At 42.5% G+C, this 23,276-nt stretch overlaps 1 protein-coding gene across 2 annotated transcripts in view; it reads left to right on the top strand.

The window, feature by feature from the left end:
• WNT9A (Wnt family member 9A) overlaps positions 1-23,276 on the top strand; it is a 264,497-nt gene that overhangs the window by 234,029 nt on the left and 7,192 nt on the right. For both annotated transcript variants that reach the window (XR_004538197.1, XM_033931833.1), the window contains exon 3: positions 10,355-10,617. Coding sequence is in view for 1 of the 2 variants with exons in the window: in XM_033931833.1 (XP_033787724.1) it covers positions 10,355-10,617 (263 nt within the window). In the remaining variant the exon portion in view is untranslated. The remainder of the gene's footprint in view (positions 1-10,354; positions 10,618-23,276) is intronic.

Here is a 23,276-nt window from a genome sequence, read left to right on the forward strand (position 1 = left end):
CATGCTCTCTCTCCCCACCCCACCCCACTGTGCCTACCCTGCCTCCAGTCCACTAATAACGCTTGGCATTGACAGTTTCACGTGCCAGAGCGAGCGAGATGAGTATTTCTCTTGGAGGAGGTGCGGGGCCATGGCACGGCCATAAAAAAGTTTAGATTTTTGCACTGGAGCGGCGGGCCATGGGTGAGCACAGCGCCCTTCTTAATATGGCGCCCGGGGTGGTTTGCCTCCCTTTATAACACCCCTGGACGACCTTCTGGTGCCTAAGTTAATTGAGGAATGTTGTTAGATATGACAAAAAAAAATGACAAGGTTGAAGTGCTTACCGGTGCCTCAATAAAAGTGCTGGAATCACGCCTGTGTAGGAGCTTTAGGTCGTCCAATGCCAAAATAGGCTTGGCCAATGCTGGAAGTGGCATTAGGCGGCCTAAAGCACTCATTTAGGCATGATTCATGCAAAGATAGGCACCAAAAATGTAGGCCCAGAAAACCCTGGCCTACATTTCTGGTACCTATCTTTCCCCTAGATGCGATTCTGAAACCGGCACCGATGTGTGAATGTGTGATTGACACCCGACCATTGGCCTCTTTTAAGGCAGCCACCGATATTATCGGTGTTGGATACAGAATCCATCCCCTTAAAGCTTTGGGCTATGGTAGAAACCTCTACCGTGACTTCCCCCCTCTTTTACTAAGGTGCGCAATGCTTTTTATATCGTGCGATAAATATTAGCACGTGATAAACACACGCTAATGTGTGCATGTTATCCTATGGACGTGTTAGCGTTTAGCGCATGCGTTGATTTAGCGCCTGCTAAATCCGCGCTAAAACGCTTAGCGCATCTTTGTAAAAGAGGGCCTTAGTAAAATGGGGGAGTTAATAAGAAAATACATTTTTTTTTAAACCCCAAACTTTACTGCACTTTATTAAAAGGGCCTCTTAGAAATACAGCAACAGGTTCCACATCTGTAATACTTTTTGCAAGAAAAGAATGCATTTTTTTAAAGTACATTTCCTGTTATCAGAGTATCACAGAATGGCCTTTTACTCATAGCGGCGCAATGAGAGAATCCTTATTTAGCCCCGCCTTTACAAAGGCGCGCTAGCGTTTTTAGCGCAGGCCATGGCGGTAACAGCTCGGATGCTCATAGGGATTCCATGAGCGTTGGAGCCGTTATCGTGGCGGCCGGCGCTAAAAACGCTAGCGCGGCTTTGCAAAGGCGGGGGTTATTGCCCTACCAAGATATCGTAAGTAAGTTGAGAGATGCTTTGAAAAATCACCTATTAAGAGTTGCTCCTTCCCATGCTGTTGGATTCTTCAACATTATATCCCCTCTTTTACTAAGGTTTGCTAAACAATTAGCGTGCGCTAAACGCTAACGCGTCCATAGACTAACATGCACGATTAGCGTTGCCTTAGTGAAAGAGGGGGATAGTTTCTCTTTTCCCTGTATGCTATATTGAGTTGCAACGTACTTCAGGCAGCCCTTGGAAAAGCATTCAATAAATATGAACAATACAAATATACTCCAACCGTCTTACAATTCACACGCCATGAAAGAATCGGGCAGTGACTTTTATCCCACTGAAAAAAAAGATTGATGGTATCTGTCCACTAAATACTATAAACATCATTCTTATTGCTCCTTCTTGAAGAACACAGTAAAACATTGTGCGGTTTACGTTTGAGTTGAATTTATTTATTTTTTTATAAATTGAATCCATACCGTTACCTTCCTTCTCCTTTTGCATATATGGCAAGTTTTTCAGAGTATGCACCATTAATAAAACGTCAGCTCTAATATTGTGACTACTTGGAAAATACGCCACTCACCTCCATTCATAACAGGAGAAGAAATCCGCCTAATTGGAATTCCACGCTCGCTCTGCGTAGACAGTCCGTGAAATGGGAACACGTGCGAGTTGAAGATTTTGTGTACCTTGCTAGGGTTAGCTGAATAAACCACTTGTTCTGCAATGTTTTGTTAATACAGGAATCGTAGGAATGTAAGAAATGCTATGAGTAGGGAAGCGTCCAGGAAACTCCTTTTGGCTATGATGACCCCTTCCTTTGAATGCAATAGCTCACCATTCTTTTCTTGTCTTTGTACTTCACTTTTTTATGCTTTAACACAGTGGTCTCAAACTCAAACCCTTTGCAGGGCCACATTTTGGATTTGTAGGTACTTAGAGGGCCTCAGAAAAAAATAGTTAATGTCTTATTAAAGAAATGATAATTTTGCATGAGGTAAAACTCTTTATAGTTTATACATATTTCCTTTTGGCTAAGTCTTAATAATAATATTGTAATTTATAGCTAAAGAGACATTTGAGCAAGAAACTGTTTTATTTTACTTTTATGATTATGATAAACATACCGAGGGCCTCAAAATACGACCTGGTGGGCCGCAAGTGGCCCCCGGGCCGCATGTTTGAGACCACTGCTTTAACACATCTTTTTTTTTTTTTTTTCCCCCAGAAATAAAGAGACCCTTTTACTAAGTTGCAGTAAGCACTAGTGGTTCAAGTTTATTTTTATTTGATATACCGCTTATACAGCCTAAGCGGTTTCCATATAATTAACTGAGAAAAACAACATGTACAGTAAAAACGTACCCCCCACTTTTACGAGCGCATAGCGTGAGTTTTAGCGCCGTTAGCGGCGGTAACTGCTTCGATGCTCATACCTCCTTTTTTTTATTAAGGTGCGCTAAATGATTAGTGCGCGCTAATCGAATTAGCGCATGCTAAACGCTAATGCGTCCATAGACTAACATGCATGCGCTAGCGTTTAGCGTGCGCTAAATTGATTAGCGCACGCCAATCGGTTAGTGCGCCTTATTAAAAGAGGGGGATAGAATTCCTATGAACGTCGGAGCAGTTACCACCGCCGGCGGCGCTAAAACCCGTGCTGTGCGTTTGTAAAAGATGTGGTTAATACGGGGAGCATGCATTGTATTTTGAAACCCAAAAAAACTCTGTGGAGTGATGATGTTCCTAAATGGACTTTATTTGAAAGTGTCAAAGTTCCAAAGGTACACTGAAATCATCCACATAAAATAAATTAATCCACATAAAAATAAATTCATCCACATAAAAGCCTTAAAGGACCTAGTCCACTAGGGATACAGGACCCAACAAGGTCCGCGTTTCGACAAAAAGTCTTCTTCAGGGGTTCCTGTATCCCTAGCGGACTAGGTCCTTTAAGGCATTCATGTGGATGAATTTATTTTTATGTGGATGAATTTATTTTATGTGAATGATTTCAGTGTACCTGTGGAACTTTGACACTTTCAAATAAAGTCCATTTAGGAACATCGTCACTTCACAGAGTTTTTTTGTTTTCTCTGGATTTTCTTCTTTGTGGATATTTTGGGGTCAATTCCTTTTGTTTTTTGCTTGTATTTTGAAACAACAACGAAGGACAAAGGATAAACAAGCATGGGACATGGAACATGACACAGTAGGAGACGAAGGGTATGGATACATAGTAAAAAATAAAAAAAATAAAAAAAGGAAGGGAGAAAGTGCAAACATAAATGGAGTATGGTAGGGAATGGAACACGAAAAGATAGAAATAAAAGAGAAGGTCTGAGAGCAAACAAGCAATGAAGAGAAGAATTGTTAATTGCAAAGATTCAGATGAGGATGGTCTAATTTAAGTACCAAAGGCATCTTTGAAAAGAAAGGTTTTAAGACCCGATTTAAATTTTGGAAGTCAGCTTCGTGCCTAAGGTTGGTGGACAGGACATTCATTATTGTTGATGCAACAACAGCAAAAATTGTTTTCTTTGTAGTGCCATACACTATTTGTTGCATAGATGGAACCTCAAGATTTTTGATGGGTTGATCTAAGAGTTCTGGCCGTGGTATATCATCCAGGGCCCTCCGATCTAACAACCAAAACCTACTTTCCATACCATCAATACAAGAACTGTTCTATGATACCACTCGCAAATCCATTTTTTCAGTCATTGCCCCCTCTCTGTGGAACACTAACCCCATTCAAAAATAAAAATAGAAATGATTTTTTGGCACAAGGGGATGTTTGGAGACAGGGAGTAGGCATGCCCTGAGCTAATTGGGTAGCGCGGGTAAATCACCGCCCATTGATCAATTAGTGCGGGGTTAGTGCAAGAGCTCTTTTTGCCTACAGAATAGGTGATGGTAAGGGCTTGCACACTAATGACATTAGCACATGGCCATAATTGAAAAACAGAAATTATTTTTTATTTTCTTTTATTCAGTTATTTTCATAACGTAATTAAAAACCTCCCTCTCGTCACCCACCCGTCTCAATTATGTCCTTGTCTTGTGTTTAACTTTCCCTATTTTTTTTATTTTTATGCAATTTTAAATATTTTAAATATCTTAATTTCTATTATTGTAAACCAACCAGATACTTGTGATGGTCGGTATATCAAACTACAAATAAACTTGAAAATTAAAACTAGAAATTGCAACCATTTTAGAGCTGTGCTAAAAAGTGCTCTCGGTGCATGGGAAACCCAGAGAGTGTGGCATAGCGGTTAGAGCTACAGCCTTAGCCCTATGAGGTTGTGGGTTCAAACCCCACGCTGCTCCATGTGACCTTGGGCAAGTCACTTACTAAACTAAAGCTTAACTTTATATATCGGGTCATCAGCCTAAGGAAGCTCGACTCGGTTTACAACAATTAGATAAAAACTAAAGAAAGTTTACAATGATTACATACCTTCTTGTATCAAGCTGCACTAGAGGTGTTTAGCGCAGGCCGGTAAGGTAAGTGCTCTGATGCTCGTAGGAATTCTATGAGTGTCAGAGCATTTATCACGCCGGGTCATGCTAAAAACCACTAACACAGCATGATTAAAAGGGCCCTTAATCCTCTGCTGCATCAGGTACATTAGATAGAATGTGAACCTACCAGGACAGATAGGGGAAATGCTTGTGTACCTGATTTGAAATAATCAGTTTAAGAGAGGAAAAGGGTCTCAGAACCAACCAAAAATTCAAAAGCTTGTCTTATTTGTTACACACCTCAATCATAGACACTGATAAACCTCTTTCATATATGAGGTCTGACAATTAAGTTTGCAAACTTGCCTCCGTGCGCTTATGTTAGCAACACTGTACAAACAGCTCGGTAAGGTTTCCTAACCTTGGTATATCGGTGTCTCACAGCTGTGTTCATGTCGCTGTGTGGTGGTCTTGCTGAGTGGTGTTCATTATTGTTGTTGCGTGTTTTTGGTGTGCCGTCGCGAGAATGCCGGAGCTTGAATTAGAGCGAACAAACATTAAGGACTCCTTTTACGAAGGTGTGTTAGGGTCTTAACGCGCGGAATATGCGCTACCGCCTCCTCTTGAGCAGGCGATAGTTTTTCAGCTAGCGTGCGCTATAGCGCACGTTAATCCGGTGCGTGCGTTAAAAACGCTAGCGCGCCTTCCTAAAAGAAGCCCTACATTTCTTGTTAAACTTGGCAAGAGTGGAAGTGAAATCAGGGACACGTTAGTCCAAGTTTATGGGGATAATGCCATGAAGAAAATAGCAATGCACAAATGGATTTAACATTTTTCCCTTTTTTTTAAATCTTTATTCATTTTTAATACTTTCATTAAGTGAATACAAGGAAAAGAATACATTTTACACTTTATACATCACCTAAAGTCTTTACAATATATAGTGAGATCGACATATTTCCCCCATAAAAATTATTATATATAAAGTTATTGATAAAGTAAATTCATACGCTTCCAAATATGCAAATATTTAATTGTGCAAACCCCAACCCAATCCTTCCCACCCACCCAATCCATCCCCTCTGGATGTGCAATTGATATAACAACAAATTCAAAACTATAATAGATCTACAAATGACATCAACGGGTCCCATATTAATTTAAAATTTTTTATGTTTCCCGACAAATCATACATTCACTTTCTCATATTTATAAATTAGACATAAATTTACCCACCAGAATGTGAAATTTAAATGGTCCCAATTTTTCCAGTTTCTCATAATTAATTGTATAGCTGTTCCTGTCATAATTACAAACATTTTTTCTGAGGGGAGAGAAAGCGTCACTGATGAAGAAAGGGCAGGGTGGCCGGTAATGAGCAGAACTGATGATAACATTGAAAACATTTGTCAAATTGTGTGTCAAAATCATCGGTTGACTGTGAGAAGCATAGCCGACAAAATAAACATCAATGGAGAAACAGGAAAATCTTAACTGAAAATCTTGGCATGAGAAAGGTGGGTGCAAAAATAGTCCTGAAGGAGCTCACTGATGAACAAAAGCAAAGGAGAGTTGAAGTTTCCCAAGACCTTATGGAGAGGCAAGACGATGTTTTGGATTGTGTTTTCACTGGTGATGAAACACGGGTGTACCAATGTGACCCTGAAACAAAGCATCAAAGTGCCCAATGGAAGTCAGCCAATTCCCCACGACCAAATAAGTTCCGCCAGTCCAAATCAAGTGTCAAATGATGTTGCTAACCTTTTTTTGATATCGGAGGGATTGTTCATTAAGAATTTGTGCCAACTGGACAAACTTTTCGCCAACAACTCATGGCTCTTGCATCATGACAATGCACCAGCTCACATGGCACAGTCTGTGAGGGAGTTTATAGCCAGAAAACAAATAACCGTATTGGAATACCCTCCCTACTCACCTGATCTGGCCCCCAATGACTTTTTTCTTAACCCGAAGATAAAGGAAATATTGAAAGGACGATATTTTGATGACCTCCATGACATCAAGGGTAATACGACGTTAGCTCTGATGAGCATTCCAGAAAAAGAGCTCCAAAATTGCTTTGAAGGTTGGACTAGGCACTGACGGCGGTGCAAAGCTTCCCAAGGGGAGTACTTCGAAGGTGACCGTAGTGATATTCAGCAATAAGGTATGTAGCACTTTTTCTAGGATGCATTCGCAAACTTAATTGTCAGACCTTGTATAAATATAAAGCACTTAAACTGAACAATTCTCAGTGTGCTTTGAAAGTTAAAATCTTCTGCATTAAAGTGAATATACTTTAAACATCAAATTATTTCATTTTCTGCTCACCAATTGAAATACAAACAAATTGGCACTACACTGTACTCAGCCCAGTCCCAACGGGATCTGTTTCACTGACCCACTTCATCAGGGGTCACTCTTTATGTGGGCTGCATATAATTCAAAAGTGCCTTCAAGTTCTGTGAGCAAAAATACCGCATGTCATTACTAAAATGAGTATTTCACTCCCATCGCATCCCAGGGTGCACTGGGAAGGTGCCTAAGGCCCTGATTGGCCCATAGGAGGGGCCTTAGGCCCCCTCCCAGTGCATCTCAGGATGCCCATTACAGCCGGATAAGCTGATCCTGTGCTGCGCTGCTCCTTGTGACCCTGGGCAAGTCACTTAATCCTCCACTGCCTCAGGTACATTAGATAGATTGTGAGCCCACTAGGACAGGTAAGGAAAATGCTTGAGTGTGGTTGTGACACTACAAAAAAGGTGGCATACAAGTTCCAATCCCTTTCCTTAACAAAGCTAAAAGAAAAATAGGCCCTTGGTGGATATTGCAATCTCCCTCATTCTGTAAGCTGTACATTGAAGACATGTTTAATTGTTTATGTCCAGGCATTTCATTGAAGTAAGGGTTGATTGAATCTAGGAAGACTTGTGTATTAGATTAATCTTAAAGATGCTCTGTTAATTTTATTGATGTAACTGATGGTTTTTGAATTTTGTATATGTCTGTTGGTGATTGTAGAAGTTTTTCATTGTAAGCTACCTAGTTTTTAGGCAAATAAGAAATATTTTAAATAAATAAATAAATAAATGTTTAAAGAAGTTGGTTTTTAATATTTCTTTGGGTAAATCATTCCACAAGGTGGATGCAAATCAAAGGAATTCCCTTTCCCTTGTGGCTGTCCAGTGTGCCCTTGAGACATGGGGTAGCAACATTCTGTAATCTTGTAAGGATCTAAGACGGTGTTCTTCAACCACCGGTGCTGGTCCACAGAAATTTTCTGCCGGTCCACAGGGCCGGCACGTCCATCGGGCTCAAGACAGCGTTCTTCAGTTGCCGGTCCACAGTGCGATCAAGGGCATGGAGAGAGATAGAAAGAAGGGGGCAGGGTGAAACAAAGAAAGAAATGGGGCAAGGAGAGAGAGAAAGACAGACATAGAGAAAGAAAGGGGACATGGAGAGAGAAAAAAAGAAGGAGGCAGGGTGAAAGAAAGAAAGAGAGAAATAGGGCAAGGAGAGAGAGAGAAAGACAGACATAGAGAAAGAAAGGAGGCATGGAGAGAGAAAGAAAGAAGGGGGAAGGGTGAAATAAAGAAAGAAAGAAATGGGGCTCAGAGAGAGAGAGAGAAAGACAGACATACAGAAAGAAAGGGGGCCTGGAGAGAGAAAGAAAGAAGGGGGCAGGATGAAATAAAGAAAAAGTTTGGGGAGGGAATGAGGTTTGGAGGAGAGGAAGCATACAGGAGGCTGAAAGAAGGGAAGAAAGAACTACTCAGTATATGTCAACCTAGCTGAAAAAACAACTTCACCATAAATTTATCGTCTAAAATATAAATATAACATTACCGAAAATGTATCGTCTAAAATGTAAATGTAACATTACTGAAATTGTAACTTCGCTGTAAATGTACAGTCTCTTCATTTGTTAACTGCATAGAACTTCCATGGTAATGTGGTATACAAGAATAAAGTTATTATTATTATTATTAATAAATATTGGATGCACAGTCAGAAGAATAAAGTGCAACCAGAGACTGATGAAATTACCAAACAAAAGTAGGAAAAATAATTTTATTTTCAATTTAGTGATCAAAGTGTGTCCGTTTTTAGAATTTATATATGCTGTCTAAATTTTGCACTATGGCTCCCTTTTACTAAACCGCAATAGCAGTTTTTAAGGCAGGGAGCCTATGAGCGTCGAGAACAGCCTGGGGCATTCAGCGCAGCTCCCTGCGCTAAAAACCTCTATCGCAGTTTAGTAAAAAGGGAGGAGGTATATTTGACTATTTTGTATAGTTGTTACTGAGGTGAACATTGCATAAAGTCATCTGCCTTGACCTCTTTGAAAACCCACGGAATATAAATGATAATTAACATTTTCTCTGCGTACAGTGTGCTTTGTGTTTTAAAAATTTTATTGTTGGTAGATCATTTTGGCTTGGCCACGAAGGTAAGGGGGAGGGAAGGAGGGGAACTGCTGAAAGATATCTAGTAATCCTTGCAAGCTTGACTGCAGGGAATTATTTTTGTAAAATCATGTTTTGTTATATGACTGGCATTATTTAGACTTTAATTTCTATGAATGACTAGAATGAAATTGCTTGTTTTTATGTGCGTGCGCTGAAGGAAAGTGGAGAGAGAGTGGGCTGAGGACGCTGAAGGGAAACGGGGAAGAGAGTGTGGGGAGAAGACGCTGATTTATAAATTGACAATTGTACAGAATATTGTTTCTTTTTATACTCTTATATAAACAATTCAAAGCTTGTGTGGATGGAATCAGGTGGTTTGCGGGGATGGGGACCGAGCTTACAGGGATGCTGCTTTTCCCTAGGTACACTCTTGTTGTATGATATGTGGATTGTTACTAAAAATCATATTTTTCATATAGATGGGGGGGGGGTGTCAAAAAATGATGGGCCCCGGGTGTCACATATGCTAGGTACGCCACTGTCCTCTGGGGTTGTACTGCTTGCAGAGTCTTGCATCTTAGGGTTTGTTTGTAAATATTAATACTTTTAGTTTTTAGTCCTGCATTTGCATGGCGTTATCTGTTTTCTGGTAGGAATGAATGTTGAAAAGCATACAGTGTCCTCCTTTTTGAGGACATGTCTGGGGGTCTGGACGGCATTTCAAAACCCAGCACTTTGTCTGGGTTTTGAAAAGCTTCCATCAAAATCGCATTGGGAAGGGGCATGAATGACATCTGGGGGTGGGGCTGTGGGTAGAACAGGATGTGACACAGGCAGAACTGGGCGGGCTTGGGGGCGTGGTCATGGGTCTGGATTTTCCTTCGGGAAAATCTGGTAACCCTAAGCCTACCATCGTTATGCCCCTCGCTTTTGCAGATTCATGCGGAAACACTTAGATGTTATTCAACCAATGGGTATGTGTGTTTTCACATGGATCTATCATTTCTGGCTCATTTCAGCACCTTGCAGCCATGAAAACACTTTTCTGTGATGGAAACTCAGCTTAAAAGTAGCGCCTATCCTTCAGTTAATTCTTCATTGATACACTGTGGGAAGAATGCTTTTTTTGCGCAGTCTATGGTGTATTTGTTTTGCCAAATGAACACAAGAAAAGCAGCACATTTCCCTGGATCTAAAGGTGCTCTTTTTCCTTTTTCCCCTCTAGGTTTTAAGGAAACTGCCTTCCTGTATGCCATCTCCTCAGCAGGGCTCACCCATGCCATGGCAAAAGCATGCAGTGCGGGACGTATGGAGCGTTGCACTTGCGACGAGGCCCCTGATCTCGAAAACCGGGAAGCCTGGCAGTGGGGCGGCTGCGGCGACAACCTCAAATACAGCAACAAGTTTGTCAAGGAGTTTCTCGGGAAGAAATCCAACAAAGACCTTCGGGCAAGAGTCGACCTGCATAACACCAATGTAGGAATCAAGGTAATGCCTTGCTTTTTTCGTTGAAATGCCGCTTATCACGTTCACCATTGTTCGCTCGTTCAGTGTTCGGAGCATAGCTCATGCTTCCTTTTCTGGCATTCTGCAAAAAGCTTTGGCCTACCCAATAGAGGAAGGCAATAAAGCAAATTCCAAATAAACTTAAACATAGTTCTTCAAGACATGCTAGCCAAGCTCTTTGTGCTGCATTAACAATGCATCTTATCAACTGGACCAGTTAAGGGTAGTGATAGCTCTATTGCAGTGTCCTGCAAACTTTCTCGAGCCGCAGCACGCTAAACATAGTGGCTGCGGCTCGAAGCATCCAGAAGTGCATGGACGATGCTGTGATGCCATCACGTTGACATCCGTGCACTTGCGAAGGCCCTCCAGACGGGTCCTGAAACGCTAGAAGGGGTTGCCAGCAAGAAAGATGGCCGGAGAGAAGCAGAGCTGCGGGCTGATTATCTACGGGATGTGTCTCTCACCACGAGAGGCACGCCCTGTAGGCAGTCAGCCAGTGCCGGTGCCTCTCCTTCTCCCCAGCGTGCCGCGGCACACAGTTTGAGATACGTTGCTCTGTTGGTACACTGTGGGGCTGTAGCTTGGCCCACTAACGGAATGCAATCTCCAAAAAGGTAAACTATTTTGCCCCATCTCTATCTGCAGCGGATACATTAGTATGTTCTTTTCCCCTTAAATTATTTTTCAGTTGTGTATCATTGGTCTTCATCCTGCTAATTTGCCAATCCACGGAGATTTAAGTTTCAAGTTCATTAGGTGTTCATATACTGCCTATCAAGGTTATCTAAGTGGTTTTACAATCAGGTACTCAAGCATTTTCCCTATCTGTCCCTGTGGGCTCACAATTTATCTAATGTACCGGGGGCTATGGAGGACTGAGTGACTTGCCCAGGGTCACAAGGAGCAGCGTGGGATTTGAACCCACAAACCCAGGGTGCTGAGGCCGTAGTTCCAATCACTGCGCCACATGCTCCTCCATAAATAAGAAAATTGGATGTAGGGTTGGTTTCAGAACAAATATAAGATATGATTGTTCCGATGAGGCATTAGGTGTTTTGTTTTTTTCTCTGAGTTTTCTCAGTGGTTTGGCATTTCCTTTTATAATTCATGTCCTCTGAATGATTTTCTCAAACTTGCCACCACAGTGATGAAATTTAGCACTGATCTAGTGCTGCCTATTACGTCTCGCTGAGTAATCTTGACATGACCTCAGCGGCTAATGAAAGGTCAAGCTTCTGGCGTGAGGATGAGGTAATTAGAGTCAGAACCTCTCCAGGCTCTTTTTTGCATGAGTCTTGAATAGAGCACTTATTTAAAAAATCAATTTCCCTTCCTCTGCCAAAACCAGCTTTTGCCCATTCAGTTATTTATTTGGGGAAAGAGCGCCATCCGAGTCAATTCCATTGGCTGGTCATAAAGGAGAGACTCGGAGTTATGATTAAGCAGTAAATCCAAACTTCCTTCCTCTGTCCTCTTCCCCCAACTACAAGTCTTTTGTAACCCATTAATGAAAAGTCAGAATATGAAAGCGCTCAATTAGTTCCGCTTGCCTGGAGTAAGTGATGTTTTAATTAAATTTGTACATGTTTCTCAGCAAAGTATCATGAAACATGACTTTCTAGCGGGAGCATTGCTAACTCTCTTAATCCCAGAGGGGCTGACCTTGTTTCTGAGGTATGTCTGCTCAAGCATGTCTTACAGATCTTAGGGGCGCCTTTGAAGGGGATGCAGTTACCCTGCAAGATACAACTTTGTAGCATCCAGTTGTATTTCCTCCGGCTTGCAGTGCGCAATGCAGGACGGATTTCAAGGGCTGATGCCACAGGGAATGTGACGTTTCCACTACATTGCTTGTCCCTGTCCTATTATGACAGATTATACTCACCATGCAGAAGTTTGCTAATTTTGTCTGTCCGTTGCACAAGACATGAAAACTATGGGGTCCTTTTAACTAAGGTGCGCTAGCGTTTTTAGCGCACGCACAAAGTTACTGCGTGCTAAACCGCGCGGTGTGCTTCTGGAATAACGCCAGCTTAATGCTATGTACCCATAATCCCATAATGTATCATGCTATGTACCCATAATCCCATAGTCTGACCAGGTCAACGATTTAGCGTGCGCTATTCCGCGCGTTAAGGCCCTAACACGCCTTTGTAAAAGAAGCCCTAAGGCACGCTAGCCGTTTTAGCACGCGCTAAACGCTAACGCGTCCATTATATTCTGTGGATGCGTTAGCGTTTAGCGCGCACTGAAATAGCTTGCGCACCTTAGTAAAAGAGGGGGGTAAATGCTTTGATTGAACGGATAGAGACGGCATGCCTTTAACACGTGAGTGGAACACTTTTGCTTTCAGATCTGTGTATTTGATACTAATTTGGAGCCTTTATCTGTGGTACAATGTTGACCTGGTCAGACTAAGGGATTATGGGTACATAGCATGATCAATGCCCTCGTCCCCCCAAGGGGTCTTTTGGTTTGTGACAAAGTAATGTAATGTAATGTAATTTATTTCTTATATACCGCTAAATTCCGTTAGGATTCTAAGCGGTTTACAGAAAAATAGACAATAGGGTGCATTAAAATTATAAGTAAAATAGGTACTTATAAATTCCCTTACTGTCCCGAAGGCTCACAATCTAACTAAAGTACCTGGAAAAATGACAATTAGTAGAGTAATGAAGAAATAAAATAGAGAATAGATGAGAAAAATAAGAAAATAAACATTCTAATAAGACTACAATGATCTAAAGGACTTTGAAAGGTTGAAAAAAGAAGGGAGATAAGAATAGATGCAGAGGGAGAACCGTTGAAACAATAGAATTCTGGGGAAATTTAAATGAAATTTGAATGATAAAATAAAACAAAATAAGTGGTAAAACAATAAGTGAGATTAAAAAATATATCATAAACTAAAAAGAATTGAAAATAAAATCAAAACAGTCAAAACTGAAGTCCAGCTTGAATGGGCCCCCGAGCCAACCGTTGGTCCGATGGCCGGACTGCAGCCCTCCTCCGTCGGCTCTCCCCTGCTGGAATGGGGGAGGAGCGAAAACAGTGTCGGGTGCCCCGCTGGAACGGGCCCCCGAGCCGACCATTGGTGACAACTGTGGAACTGTGGAGATATAAAAAGAGGGGTATAGAAGGCGAATGAAGGAGACCTGCACAAGAAAGAAAAAGCACAGAAGGCAGTGGTGTAACTGGGACTCAGTGGGCCCTGGGCGGGAGGACTGAGCTATGTGCCCACACAGGTCCCGGCAACTCCAGCCCAGTCTGAGGTGCACTCCCCTCCCCCTCTCCGGGTTCAGCGCCTCCCCCTTTACCAGGCCCTCCAGAGCAGCAGCATCAGAGACATCATTAAACGCTGCCTCTCTGGCTAACGGGACTTTTCCTCTGCCGTGTCTCACCTATGGGAAGTTGCATCAGCAGAGGAAAAGTCTCACCCACCAGAGAAGGCAGCCTTTAGCGTTGTCTCCGATATTGTAGCTGCAGTTGAGCGATGGGGAGAGGGGGGTGATGGGCCTTGGTGCACAGAAAGAAGGGTTCAGCTGCAGGTGGTCCCTACCGTTGGGCAGTTCTGGGCATCTTGCCAGGCTCGCTCAATAGTAGCTATGCCCCAGACAGAAGAGTAGATATTCAGCCAGCGGTGTGAGTGTTCTTTTAGTTGCTGACTGTGCTATTCCTGGATATTCAATGCTGGGCCATGTCTGGACATCGACATTGAATATCTGGGTTTATGTAGCTGACTACCTTTTATGTGGTTAAGTGAGACATTCAGCATTTAACTGCCTAAGTGACTGACTTTTATGTGATCCAATATGGCTGCTTAACTCACCCCCTCCTTTACAAAGCCGTGTTAGCGTTTTTAGCGCCGGCCGCGGCAGTAACAGCTCAGACACTCATAAGCGTTCTGTGAACGTCAGAGCTGTTACTGCTGCCGCCGGCGCTAAAGATGCTAGTGTGGCATTGTAAAGCAAGGGGGTTAGTCGGTTAAGTGCTGAAATATTGGCGCTTAAGTGCTGCCTCCATCTCCAGCCCGCCCACCAAAATAGCTGGCGTTCTCTTTAGAAATCTGCGATGCTATTCAGCGGCACTAAACACTTAAACTGGAAGCTACTGGGCAGGAGGGAGAGTAGTCGGACTGGATCCAGGACCAGCGTTAGAGGTCGGCAAACAGGGCAAATGCCCCAGGCCTCCATGTTACAAAGGGCCTCAGATCTGCTTGAAATTGAAAAAGAGATAGCCTGCAAGCAAGTTGTGGGGGCCCCTTCCTTAACATCTGCCCTGGGCCTCGTTATGTCTAGCATTGGCCCTGACTGGGCCATAGTAGCATATAGAACTGTAAGCGATGGCAGATAAAGGGCAAAATTATCTTTCCAGTGTTTCCAGTAGATATTCATTCATCTTAGGTAGATGCATACCCACAATTCATTATGCAACTGAATGATGACACCTTCCTTCCCCACCTGAAGTTCTATATTTAGGAGACAAAGGAAGATCTTGCTTGACGAACTTGCTGCACTTCTTCGAGGGAGTAAACAGGCAGATAGACAAGGGTGACCCGGTCGACATTGTATATCTGGATGTTCGACAAGGTCCCGCATGAACGACGACTTCGAAAAATTGCGAGCCATGGAATTGAGGGTGAAATACTCACGTAGATTAAAAACTGGTTGCGGATAGGAAACAGAGAGTGGGGGTAAATGGACAATACTCAGACTGGTAAAAGCGTCACGAGTGGAGTGCTGCGGGGTTCGGTGCTTGGACCTGTGCTCTTCAACATATGTATAAATGACCTGGAAATTCATACGATGATGATTAAATTTGCAGACGATACAAAGTTATTCAGAGTAGTGAGGACGCAGAAGGATTGCGAAGACCTACAAAGAGACATAAATACGCTCGAGAAATGGGCCACGACATGGCAATTGAGGTTTAACGTGGATAAGTGTAAGGTGATGCATGTCGGTAATAAAAATCTTATATACGAATACAGGATGTCCGGTGCGGTACTCGGAGAGATCCCCTAGGAAAGAGACTTGGGAGTACTGGTCGACAAGTCAATGAAGCCGTCCGCGCAATGTGTGGCGGCAGCGAAAAGAGCAAACAGAATGCTAGAAATGATTAAGAAGGGGATCACGAACAGATCGGAGAAGGTTATCATGCCACTGTACGGGGCCATGGTACGCCCCTACCTGGAATACTGGGTCTAGCGCTGGTCACTGTACATGAAGAAGAACACAGTACTACTTGAAAGGGTCCAGAGAAGAGCGACTAAAATGGTTAAGGGGCTGGAGGAGTTGCCTTACAGTGAGAGATTAGAAAAACTGGGCCTCTTCTCCCTTGAAAAGAGGAGACTGAGGGGGGACATGATCGAAACATTCAAGATAATGAAGAGAATAGACTTAGTAGATAAAGACAGGTTGTTCAGCCCTCTCTAAGGTAGGGAGAACGAGAGGACACTCTCTAAAGTTAAAAGGGGATAGATTCCGTACAAACGTAAGGAAGTTCTTCTTCACCCAGAGAGTGGTAGAAAACTGGAACGCTCTTCCGGAGACTGTTATAGGGGAAAACACCCTCCAGGGATTCAAAATAAAGTTGGACAAGTTCCTGCTGAACCAGAAAGTACGCAGGTAAAGCTAGCTTTAAACCAAGGGCCGCCGCATGTGCGGACTGCTGAGCACGATGGACCACTGGTCTGACCCAGCAGCGGCGATTCTTATGTTCTTATGGTAAAAACTCAAATAGTAGCAACTTTCCATGCTACCGATCCAGGGCAACCAGTAGCATCCCTTATCTCTGTCTCAGTTGCAAACTGTTGACTTTTCATCCAGAAACTTGTCAAGTTTCAAGTTTCTTATTTATTTGATATACCACCTATCATTACATCTAGGGCAGTGGTTCTTAACCTGGGTTCGACCGAACCCCAGGGATTTGGTGAGTCAGTCTCGCGGGTTCGGCGGAGGTCAAAACACACCTCCGACTCATATAGCGCTTCGGTCACGTTCAATCATCTATCAGTTATTCAGTGATTTTGATCAACACTGATTGTGTACTCGGTTTCTTGATCTATCAATCTGTAACTAACGCCTTATATACATCAATCAATTCCTGATCAAAATTTATCCTGTTGATATTCCTTATTTTTCTGTTTGTACCATTATGTACTAAAAAACTAATAAAAACTTTTGAACTTAAAAAAAAAAAAAAAAAATTTGTGATTTAACTGATAGATGATTGAACGTGACCGAAGCGCTTATGATTCGTGATGATACGCCCCGCTTGTCCATAATATGCTGGGTGGCCTTTTCAATGCTTCTCTACTACCTCCGGGCCCTCACCGCACCCAAGCCCCAGCAGGGAGAGGAGAAAGGATCCGGGACACCACACAGCCAGGTCAAGGCCCTGCCCTTCATTTTTCAGTCTCCCAACGGCCTAAAAGGGTCAGGGAGCCGGCGGGCCTGTATCTGGACCAGTGGGCCCTTCATAAGGACCAAGCTGGACACTATGCCAAATTCTCCCAGAGACTGCACCGAACAAAGGAACAAAAGGTAATTTCCTTGATTATAGGACTTAAATTAATCACCATGTGTTTCCCCTTCTTGGTCAGGTTAGGGTAGGGACCTAGGAAATACCCTCCACAGGACCTCAGCCAAAGCTAGAACCAGATTCCTCCAAAAAATCCCTACCATCCCTATAGGCCTTAGGCATACACACTTTCAACTGCTATGGTCAATACCAGATCAGTGAATAACAAGGATATTGCACTAACAGATGCCCTTACAGAAGAAGTGGGATATTTTTGTGATCACTGAAACATGGCTAAAAGATAATGATGGTTCTATTCTGGGTGTACTATGTCCCTCAGGCTATCAAGCACATTGACAAAAAAGGCGGAAGAGTAGCCACCATTATAAAATCCACAGAAGACAAACATGAATAGGGATGGAGGAGTGGTAGACCCTGATCGATTTTCAGAGAGTGGTGTGCATGAGTAGGCAAAGTGATGGTGTACATCCGAGGGTGCTGAAGGAATTTAGGGAAGCTCTGGTGGCTCCGCTGACTTTTTAAAGAGTCTGTAGAGTTGGGAGTTGATCACTACTCAACCAATTCGCCTTCCACTCAACCAGTTCTTGACCCAGCCCGTCACTTTGGGACCCATCCCGAGGGCACTCAGTTTATTTATTAGCTGTCTGTGTGGTACACTGTCAAAGGCTTTGCTAAAATCTAAATACACCACATCCAGCGCACGTCCTCTATCCAATTCTCTGGTCACCCAGTCAAAGAAATTGATCAGATTTGTCTGACAAGACCTACCTCTAGTGAATCCATGTTGCCTCCAGTCCTGTAATCCGTAGGATTCCAGAAACTTGACCATTCTCTGTTTTAAAAGTGTTTCCTTTAATTTGCTTACCACAGATGTCAGACTTACCGGCCTGTAATTCCCTATTTTTTCCTTACTTCCACTTTTGTGCTTTATTTTTTTATCTCCAGCTCAATGAGAATCAACTGAAATCCAGTGTCCTAAGCCATCATATAATACAGTCGTTGACATGTCCCACATCATTGCAAACCAATGTCCATCCCTAAAGCTAAAGGATCTATATTTTAATAAGGAAAACTATATTTCATTATTATACCTGATAGCACTGTCCTTTCTACTGCATCTTTCAGAAAGGTCTTTGGCTATCATACTCAGAGCCCATGTTTTACTTTGCATCATATACCCCCCCCTCCCCCCCATTACAAAACCGTGGAAGTGGTTTTTAGCACAGGCCAGTGCGTTCAATGCTCTGTGCTGCTCCCGAACTCCATGAGTTTTGGGAACAGTGCAAAACATTCAGCACGCTGGCCTGCCCTAAAAAATGCTTTTTTTTCAGTTTTGTAAAAAAAAAAAAAAGGAAGAAGGGTTATTTTGTTACTCTCATCATGAAAACACTACTTTATAATGCTCCAGATTCCTGATGAAAAACGATCAAATTTCTGTTCCGTAGTAATCAGTAGGTAATTCTGTGTGGCATCACTATATTATATTTACCTTTTACAGCAGAATAGAAGAAGCAGACTCTGCGGGAGGTTTGGGTTTAAGCATGTGTAACTGGCACAGTGCCAAAGAAACCAATCCCTAAAAAACACATGTGCACAGAGTAATGCAATCCCCCTAGCAAAAGCATGGCATGCCGATCCCAGGACTCGCTCCGAGTCCCTCCCGGCTGCCACTTGTACGTCGTACCGGTCAGCTTGGAAATGAAAAAAGGTTACATGCTAAGCAACTGTGTGCCCTGAACTCTTTCTAGACTCTCTGTATGTATAGTTTTTCTTTCATTCGGTAGACATATTATATCATACGTTTTCTTAGCCTTTGGGTAATTGGGAGTCATGCCGTATGATCAGGAAGGAGGAATGAGGTGGGGGGAGGGGCTGCTGCACATGGTCTGACGCTGCATTGGACCAGCGTCTGTTACTTGATCATACTGTGGTTCTCCTCTTACACACTTGATCAGATTTGGTAGAGTCATTTCATTACTGTATATCTGATTGGCTTCAGTTCTGGATTTTTTTTTGTTTGTTTTTGTTCATACATTAGTTTGTATAGTGAATTTGAAACTTGATTACACATTTTTCCCCCTTGATTCATATATCACGGATTATGTAAAGTTGCTTCTCATGCATGACTGCTTCATGATGTCACTCATTAAAGAGCACTAGAGGGGCCCCGAGTCAAGCAGACTTCCTAGGCACAGCATCAGGAAATGTTTGGAAATTTTTACTCAAAAAAATGGAAGGGAATTTTTTTTGCTTTTTCTTCTAATTTTTGTTTTCAGAATTTATTATGGAACTCTTATAGAAACATGACAGCAGATAAAGGCCAAATGGCCCATCCAGTCTGCCCATCCGCAGTAGCCATGATCTCTTCCTCTCTCTAAGAGCTCCCATGTGCCTATCTCACGCTTTCTTGAATTCAGACACAGTCTCTGTCTCCGCTTAGGCATGCTTTAAGCGTCCAATCTAACTTAGGCATGTCTTAGGTGCCCTTTATAGAATCAGGGCCTTACTGTGCATTACATAGGTATCTAAACGTCTCAATCATATCTCCCCTCTCCCGCCTTTCCTCCAAAGTATACAGATTAAGATCTTTAAGTCTGTTCCCACACGCCTTATGATGAAGACCACATACCATTTTAGTAGCCTTCCTCTGGACCAACTCCATCCTTTTATTAATTTATTTAATTTGATTTCTTTCCTGTCCTCCCAGTAGCTCAGAATGGGTTACAAGTCAGCATTCACAGTGGAATACCTGTGGACGGTACAATGACTATACGGCACCTTAGCACAAGTTTAGAAGAACAGGGAATATAGGACAGATTGGCAAGGGGTATTTAAGGGAACCACGTATCTTGAAAAGTTGACAATGTAGTATCTTGAACCCAAGCTTAGAAGGGCAGTGGCATCCGGTCCGCTTGGGAGGGGGTGTTCGGGGGAATTCCTGGGGGGAGAGCAGAAAAACGGTTCTAAGGGATAGAAGTTAGCGGTGGAGGGAGGGATTGATTGCAGTTGGAGTTTAGTTGAAGAGGAGGGTCTTCACCACTTTATTTATATATATATATATATATATATAAATGTTCTATATTAATATGCAAGATTTTGGGGCCCATAAAGCAGTATATTAACATAGGGCTCTTTTTACTAAGGTGCGCTAGCGTTTTTAGCGCATGCACAAGATTAGCGCTCGCTAGCCGAAAAATTACTGCCTGCTTAAAAGGCTAGCACGCGCTAAAACTGCTAGCGTGCCTTTCTAAAAGGAGCCCATAGTGTCAGGTCCCATGACTATGGAGCAGTATCAGGGAAGTGGCCCCTTTAAATAAGCACCTTTTCACTCACAGCGGAGGGTTTCTGAAATGGTTTTAGTTACATATGTAAAAAAAAAAAAAAAAATTAAAGCAACGCTTCGTTTCCTTTCTTCAGGTGCTTTTTATACCTCTGTACCTAAAAATAATACAACAAAGCTCTTTACAATTCATAATGGTGTGAGAAAATTTGAAAAAATAAAAATATGAGGCCTGATAGTCAAAAAGGATTGATTCCCTGGGCTGCTCATGCATCAGCTGGCCATCTACAATATTCAGTGGTGGTTAAGTGGTTGGTGCTGCTGAAAATTGTCTCTGACCTCTGCGATATGGTCTGGTTAGTGCTGGGGCGGAGCTTGAATGGAGACAGCACTCCACTTATTAGGCAACTATAAGAAATATGATCATATTACTTCTCTTTTTTTAAAAAACATTCATCGGTTGCCTATTTCTTGTTGGGTGATGTTTAAACCCACGAGGTCTATTACAGCTGTTTGCCAGGTTATTTATATTCTTTTACTATGAGGGGCTGCTGAAAAGTTCTCAAACCCAACCAAGAAGAGAATGATGTGGAGCCATGAAACATACAAGTTATTCCACACTTTTCTTGACACTTTTCGTTTCAATGAGGCAAATGCATCTAGCAAATGGGCACAAGTATAGGGAAACCAAGCCATTGTGACATCACCAGAGGCTGGCTCTTAAGCATTGGTGGAATGAGATATTATGACATCATAATACAAAGGGCCGCTGAAAAGTTCTCAGCCCAACCAAAAAGAGAATGATGTGGAGCCATGAAACATACAAGTTATTCCACACTTTTCTTGACACTTTTCGTTTCAATGAGGCAAATGCATCTAGCAAATGGGCACAAGTATAGGGAAACCAAGCCATTGTGACATCACCAGAGGCTGGCTCTTAAGCATTGGTGGAATGAGCTATTATGACATCATAATACAAAGGGCCGCTGAAAAGTTCTCAGCCCAACCAAAAAGAGAATGATGTGGAGCCATGAAACATACAAGTTATTCCACACTTTTCGTTTCAATGAGGCAAATGCATCTAGCAAATGGGCACAAGTATAGGGAAACCAAGCCATTGTGACATCACCAGAGGCTGGCTCTTAAGCATTGGTGGAATGAGATATTATGACATCATAATACAAAGGGCCGCTGAAAAGTTCTCAGCCCAACCAAAAAGAGAATGATGTGGAGCCATGAAACATACAAGTTATTCCACACTTTTCTTGACACTTTTCGTTTCAATGAGGCAAATGCATCTAGCAAATGCGCACAAGTATAGGGAAACCAAGCCATTGTGACATCACCAGAGGCTGGCTCTTAAGCATTGGTGGAATGAGATATTATGACATCATAATACAAAGGGCCGCTGAAAAGTTCTCAGCCCAACCAAAAAGAGAATGATGTGGAGCCATGAAACATACAAGTTATTCCACACTTTTCTTAACACTTTTTTCGTTTCATGTCATTGAAATTTTATTCCATTAATTGATTCCTGTCATTGTATCTAATTAATTTACAGGCGACCACTGAACAGTTCTCAGCCCAACCAATAAAGCTGGGGGCAGTCTCCATCGAGGGCTATACACTTAATCCATCAATTTTCCACTTTTTTTTCATTTCGTATTTTTCTGACAGAACCAAAAAAGTGGAAAATCGATGGACATAGAGGGGCATAATCGAAAGGAACGTCTAAGTCCATTGTCGTCCAAGTTGCAAGTTGCCAAAGTAAAAAATAACTTAGGACACATTTTCGAGAAATACATCCAAATTTTTTTTCGTTTCGAAAATCGTCTAACTACACATCCTGCTGATATGATCGTCCAAACCGCTAAATCATCCGTTTTTATACCACATTTTTGTCCAACTTTTTGTCCAAGTCAAAAACGCCTAGAACAAGCCCTGTTGGACATGGGAGGGGTCTACAAAATGAAGAACTGAACACTCAGACATGGCACCTAAATAGCGGGGTACCTTACAGGGCACTGCTGTGAACTTCACAAAAAGGGTGCCATGTCATCATCTCACTACAGCTCCCTTGTAGGTCAAAGTGAGCCCCCCAAACCACCTCCAGAATCCCCTAGACCCACTTATCTACCACCCCAATAGCCCTCATGGCTGCAGGAGCCACTTATATAATAATAATAATAATTTATTTCTTATATACCGCCAAAGCCGTAATAGTTCTAGGCGGTTTACAATAAAGAAGGGCTGGACAATCAGCAAAAGGGTACAATCAGCAGATACAGTCAGCGAATGTGTACAATCAGCAGATACAGATACAATTAATATATGTAAGCAAGGAACTGGTACAATAAGGGTCAAAGTAAGGAGATCGGGAAGGAAGGTACGGAGGGAGGTCTTGGGGAGCAAGGGTAGGGTAAGGTGTCTTAGGCTACAAATCGGTTAAATAGATTAGTTTTTAATAATTTTCTGCAGTTTAGGTAGGATGAGGAGCGCGAGAAAATATTGCTCAGCCAATCATTTAGATGACCTACTTACAGAAGGCTAGAGTTTTGTTCAGGTATCTTTTGTAACGGCAGGCCTTTAGAGTTGGATGGCTGAAGAGATGAGCTCTGCGAGTGGATCTGGATGGACAATCTAAGGTAAAATGGGGAACCATGTATAAGGGGGCCGAACCATGGATGGATTTATAACAGAGGCAGGCAAACTTGAACAGCACTCTTGCCTCCAGGGGCAGCCAGTGGAGTTTTTGGTAGTAGGGAGTTATGTGTTCCCATTTTTTCAGCCCAAAGATCAGTCGAATTGCCGA

The sequence above is a fragment of the Geotrypetes seraphini genome, chromosome 2 (genome assembly GCF_902459505.1).
Source record: "Geotrypetes seraphini chromosome 2, aGeoSer1.1, whole genome shotgun sequence".
In the NCBI taxonomy this organism is placed as follows: domain Eukaryota; kingdom Metazoa; phylum Chordata; class Amphibia; order Gymnophiona; family Dermophiidae; genus Geotrypetes; species Geotrypetes seraphini.